General features: G+C 33.5%; 1 protein-coding gene across 1 annotated transcript in view; it reads left to right on the plus strand.

Annotated features, from left to right (window-relative positions):
• Positions 1 to 4,256, plus strand: part of LOC150081711 (regulator of telomere elongation helicase 1 homolog) — a 281,392-nt gene extending 277,136 nt beyond the window's left edge. The window contains exons 18-19 of the mRNA XM_090380292.1: positions 3,745 to 3,892; positions 4,198 to 4,256. Of these exons, the coding sequence (XP_090236418.1) occupies positions 3,745 to 3,892; positions 4,198 to 4,256 (207 nt within the window). The remainder of the gene's footprint in view (positions 1 to 3,744; positions 3,893 to 4,197) is intronic.
• The last annotated feature ends 2,169 nt before the right edge of the window (positions 4,257 to 6,425 follow it).

Raw genomic sequence — 6,425 nt, forward strand, 5'->3', positions numbered from 1 at the left:
ACATTTATTTGAATTATGGAATACTTTTTAAGCAAAAATTACAGAAGCCACGAATGCATACATACCTTTATCTATATAATATCAATTTAAAAACACCATAGACAACTCTTAAAGGAAAAACTACGATAGTAGTATAAAGGGTATCATTTCAACTGTATCTCATATTGTGCACATCCTTCCATACATACCTTTAAGAAAATCTTGCAGGAAGAGGAGGATGCTGAAATGGATGGCTGCGGAGCTGGCTGGTCAAATAGAGCAGAAAAAGATAGCATCGGATAGTTACAGAGCAATGAAAAGTACCAATGCCTACAATAGGTACAATTTGATATGTAATAGTATCACAAATAAGGTCAGGGAGGCCAAGGCTGTATATGAGAAAGCATTAGTTAAGAGAACAAAGATTGGGGACAAGGAATTTTTCCTGTATGTGAATCCAACGAAGAAGAAAGATAATCGGAGCGGACCTTGTGCACTGGGTGTGGGAAAGCTTTAGATAACCCAGCTGATGTTGCTGATGAATTGGTACTTTACATTGGTCTTTACTGATGAAAGACACTTCACGCTGAGAAGGGGGATGTGTGAGTGAGGCTGAGCCATATGAAATTAGTGATGTCATAATTACAGATAGAAAGGTTTTTGAGCATAAAGGTAAGTAAGGTGCCGAGGGTTGGTGGCATATGTAGTTTTGAGGAAGAGTGTGAGGCAGTGTGTTGAACCATTGAGGTTAATTATAGGGGAGATTCCTTTAGATTAGAGAAGTGCCAATGTTTTGTCAATACATAAAAGCAATTCTAAGAATAAATTTTATAACTACAGACCAGTTAGTCTGTCTTCAGGGATAGGAAAAATCTTAGAGGCAATGATTAAGAGTGCAATCCATGGATGTTTAGATAGATATAGCATTCTGAAGGACACACCATATGGCTTTGTTAAGGGAAAATCATGTTTAACTAACTTAGTAGGCCATTTTGATACAGTTACTCATCAGCTGGATTTAGGGAACAATTTTAACATAGTTTATTTGGATTTTTAGCAAATCATTTGACTTTGTCCCTTGTGAGGTTACTGTATAAGCTTGAACAGGGTGGGATTACTGGTAAGTTTCTAAGATGAATTGCTGGGTGGCTGCAGGGCAGAAGGGTGTGATTAAGGTTACTGTATAAGCTTGAACAGGATAGGGTTACTGGTAAGTTTCTAAGATGAATTGCTGGGTGGCTGCAGGGCAGAAGGGTGTGATTAATGGATATTCTTCAGATTGGTGTAACGTCAGGAGAAGAGTTCCTCGAGGATCGGTTTTTGGACTGTACCTCTGTTGTTTCTCCTTTTCATAAATGACATCAATGAAGGGATAGAAGGCATGATGTCAAAATTTGGAAATGATGAAAAGTTTGGCAGAGTAGTTAATGATCAGTGCCATGCAGTGCTCCTTCAAGATGACTTATAGAGACTTCAGAGAAGGTTAGAAAAGTGGCAGCTCTGTGTTTTAATGCTGCTAAATGCAAGGCCTTATACTTAGGGAATGGCAACCACAAAGAAATTATACACTTGGTGAAGTTCAATTAAAAAATCATGTTTAATTCATACAGTTGCCCTTCTGCTGATGAGATCAGCAGAAGGGCAACTGTATGAGTAAAGACTCCAATCGTGTGGGCTACAGAGTTTGGCAACCAGGCACCTCAGTGGTGATATGATTGAGGTTTATAAGGCTGTGAGAGGGATTACTAAAATAAAATAAATGTGAAAGTGGAATTCTCACTGTTATAAAGAATTACAGAACTAGGGGTCATAAATTTAAATTACATGGGTTGAGGTTTAGATTCGATTGTAGGAAGTTTTCTTTTAGCCAGTGAATTGTTGAATGTTGGAACAAGTTGCCCTCGTAGGTAGTCAAGGCTGACAGTTTGAATAAATCCAAAGGTCAACTGGATAGTTACCTGTGTGAGAAGGGAAGGATATAATTTGTATTATCTTATATACCCCTCCCCTTTTTTTTTTCTTTCCAGTGCAGCAAAAGTCTATAGCTTCCTTGCACTATTTGGCAAATACTCTTACTATAGTGTTGGAAGTAAGTGGTTTGAATAAATTTATGGAAAGTTGGATAGTTAGAAGGAATATCAAATGAAGCAGGTAATTTTATTTATGTGTGTGTAATAATGGCTTGTGCTGTATATGCTTTGCTTACTTGTATCATGTTGTCAATACCATTGCTGATATAATTTTGGGAGTATGAGTTATATTCTAAGGCATTTCATGTTCAGTTAGATACAGTATTTTGGTTGTGCCTGGCTGTTGCAGGTCAGATGGTTAGTTATTCATATTTAACCTTGAGATTGATCTTCCATCTTATTTTTCATACTTTGCATCTTACTTCCAGGCTATACTGTACATAAATCATCACAAAAGAGTACCTATGTAGATGCCTCTTATTAGATCATTTATTTTTTGTTGTATTGTAAATTTCATTTTTATTATAATATTGTATCATAATATTTTTATCATAATATTGTATAAACTATAATTACTTAAAAAACATGCTTTAAAAATATGTGAATCTCAGAAAGCTTTCACTAAAAGTATTATTAAGAAATAATTTTTTTAAATAGGCTGTTTTTTAACTAATATCAACAACCTTATTAATTGGAGTGCCTCTCTTAAGCAGCTGATTATATTGTTATTCTAATTATGAACATTAGTTGTTTTTAGCACATTTAGATTTACTGATAGTTTATTTAAAAACCAATTATGTGAACTATTAATTTGACATGGCTAAATGTTGCATAACTCCTGTGTATTTAAAAAATCAATTTTGTGCATGAATAACTTTCATAAATCTGCCTGGGGAGGCATCAGAATTAAAAACTAAAATGCATGCATGCATGCATTTTAGTTTTTTTGGTTTGAAAACCGATGCATCCTTTGAATGCATTCTTTTTTGGTTTGAAAACCTTGAGACTTGCCATGTCATGAACATCATCAAGTAGTTTACCATTGGAACCAAAATAAGACCAGCTTGTGACATTGAGGAAAGAGACTTTTTTCAAGGTCGTTTAAACTTTTAATTTCGTATCATAAATGTAATACTTAGAGTAACTGTTTTGTAAATCTGTACTGTTCTGCAGTGCAATTTGTAATGCATTTTTTGTGACTACTTTGGAATGTTTTACTTGCAAGTAAATTTTTACTCCATCAAGCACCAGTATACAATTTTATTAGAGGTACAATTTAGCATCATGATAGTTTTTTTGCTTTCAAAAAACCCTTAATCAGAATTACCTAATAATTTTCATGAAGTAAGTCAGTAAAAAAATTTGTTTGGTATAATCATCTTCAGTTAGACAAACATGACAGCTCTCAAATTCCCAGGTTGTTACTTTTAATTTCAATTCTTTATTTCTCTTTTTAAGACTTGATAATGAACTCAAATATTAATTGCTAAAGCAAGAGTGTGTAGCGAATTATACAAATGTATTTTATTAAGTCGTTAAGTGTAATAGAAATTCCTCCTCCAGTAGATCTCACAATTTAAGCCCAAACCTTGTAACTTCGATTTAGTAATCTAGAATATCCCAAGTATGCATTTCACACAACATTTAATAATTTTTGTAGTAATTTAAATGTTTGTGAAAAATTAATACAGAATAATATAGTGTCTACAGCAAAGATAATTTTATTACTTGTTTATAAAGAATATATGATCTAAGATTCTTTGATTAATATTGTTTTCTAAAACATATCTCTTAGGTAAAGTTAATTTTGGGTGACAGTAAAGATTATTTGAAGTTTTGTTCTGCTATTAAAGAATACAAAAGCAACAGAGATGTTACAAAATTTTCTCAAGAAATGGTGCAAGTATTTGAAAAAGCAGCAGCTGGTGATAAAATACTAAACAGTAGGTATTTGCTTATGATAAAAGTTATTTACTTATGTATATCTATAAACACATATGCACAAATGATAAAAAAAAAAAATAAAAAAAAAAAATAAATAAAATGTTTGGAATGAGTAATAAATAGAACCAACACCAGTATCTTTAGCACAGCTAGTTATTCCCACATTAATTCCACAAAAGTAAAAATATTTTGTCAAGATTCAGTTATATACAGCACTTGGTGCATGTTAGACTATTAGTGGGGGATTAAGGTTCAGAGAGTGCTTTTATTGTATCCATTCTAATTCTACTCTTATGCATTATAGCCAAAGCAGCTTATGCACCAGTAGAAACCCCCATATCTACTCTTATCATCAACTGGTAGCTTATAGGCACCTTGAAATGTATCTGGCTACCCAAAATATATACAGTCACTCCCCGGCTTACATAATACTCGACTTACGGAAATTCGACTTTTCGTAAGTTTTTGCCGGCCGGTGCAGACTTAAAAAAATTGTGGAAACGTATTTTGCATCCCGTAGGAATAAATGTAGGTATCGTGAAACCATCATATTGCGAACCCTATAACACATTGTTTTTTTTTTTGGTAATTTGTTCCAAGACCTCGGAAATTGAAATTTTCCCTATATAATTAAGGTATTTATCTCTAAAAGGTAATTTTTTTTAATGGAAATTGAAACACTTTCATCGTTATCATATGTTCCATTATAAGAATCAATTTTGAACACCTTTGTGATATTTTTTATAAACACATTTCTGGAAATCACAACCATAAAACAATAAAAACAATTTGCACTTTCTGATTTTTATTGGGCTTTTCTGTTAGCGCAATCTATTATAAACGGGTATTAAATTCGATCTTATTGCATTTGCGATAATACCGATAACTGGAATTCTGTGAGTTTTTACATTACAGTATTATGGTGAAATGAGTTCCCCTTTATTGAAATCTTCAATCCTATAAAAAACATAAATAAATTTTCAGAATTTTCTCTTCATTCCTATTTACTTATTACAATGATGAAGGGAAAGTGACCAATGGAAAGTGAAAGTGGTGGCAGTGCTAGGAAACCAAAAAATTGATTTAGAAATAAAGAAGAAAATGATTAAGAAGCAAGACAAAGTTTGTCATATATTGCATGAGAATTAGGTCTCACTGCTTTAACAGTGAATACTATTATAAGGGACAGTGCGTGTATAAAAGAACATGTTAAAAGATCAACACATTTAAGATCAACAGTGATCACAAAACAGCTTTTAGGTGCTATATAGAAGATGGAAAAGTTATTAATAATACGGATGGAAAATCAGATTCAGAAGTGAGTGCTCCTGAGTCCAATGGCCATTCAAGCAAAAGCAAGATGTATTTATGAAGATATTAAGGATAAGTACGGTAAACCCCAAGCCAAGTTCGTGGCAAGCAAAAAGGTGGTTTAATAGGTTCAAGCATCGCAGGGGGTTTCCAAAACATTAAAGTATGCGGTGAAGTCACCATTGCCAATTCTGCAACTGCAGAGAAATTTTGTGATGTGTTGGGAAAAAACCCTTCTAAATCTCCACAGCCCTCAACTTCTGCAGCGGCGTGCTTATCAGCCGGAGAGTTAATTCTGGCAATGATGCTCAAAAGGTAAAACTTGCTGACATTATGCCTGTCTCCTCTCTCTTTTTGTAATTTTGTACACTTTTGTAATTTTTCCTGAGCAATGAGATAAAAAAAAAATTGAATAAAAAAATTCTATTTACATGTTCGTCGAACATTTCTTTCTTGTTTCAGTCAAATTTGTGAATGCTCCATAAGGATTTAGGGAAATTCCGACTTGCATAAAATTTCGGCTTATATAAAGTTCCGCAGGATGCAACCCTTACGTAAATCGAGGAGTGGCTGTATACTGGGGGATCTATTTCAGCTCATCAGAGGGAAACACAGAGCATTGACTTTCCTCTACTAGCCTGAATTATATTATCAATAGATCCATGATCTCTAGATTTATTTTTGCGTACTCTTGCATTACTTTTGCATTAATATCGCTGCAAAAGAGTAGGAAACAAAATTTTTACTATATGAGCCAGTGACATAATTATTCATATCATCCTTCGTTTACAGGTTTGGAATTTTGTGAAATTGCTTCGTTCGGCTGTTTTCTGTTTATGTGTACATTATAATGATTTATTTACAGACTTTTAAGGTCAACTTCAGATGGACATTTAAATCAAGGATCAAGAATGCAACAATGTCAACAAATTATTTCATACAATCTCCTGAAGTAAGAAAGCACTTGTACTCCTGGAGTAGATAGGATTGAGTAGGTTTGCACATATTCTGCAAGGTTCTTGCATAGTGAAATATTTTCATATTGTTTGAATTATAATACTATGTTTTATTTTAGAGTAGCTGTTTTGTGCTACAAGAAGTAGACAGATACCTTGCTGTCTTTTTTTTTTTTTCTTATACTACTAATAGAGCTAACTCAGCCACTTGGTCACCTCATGGTACCTCTTCTACTACTCCATAGAAGGGCTGGAAACTTGGACA

This window comes from Mastigoproctus giganteus, chromosome 8 (assembly GCF_048544385.1).
Source record: "Mastigoproctus giganteus isolate SK-2022 chromosome 8, ASM4854438v1, whole genome shotgun sequence".
NCBI lineage: Eukaryota > Metazoa > Arthropoda > Arachnida > Uropygi > Thelyphonidae > Mastigoproctus > Mastigoproctus giganteus.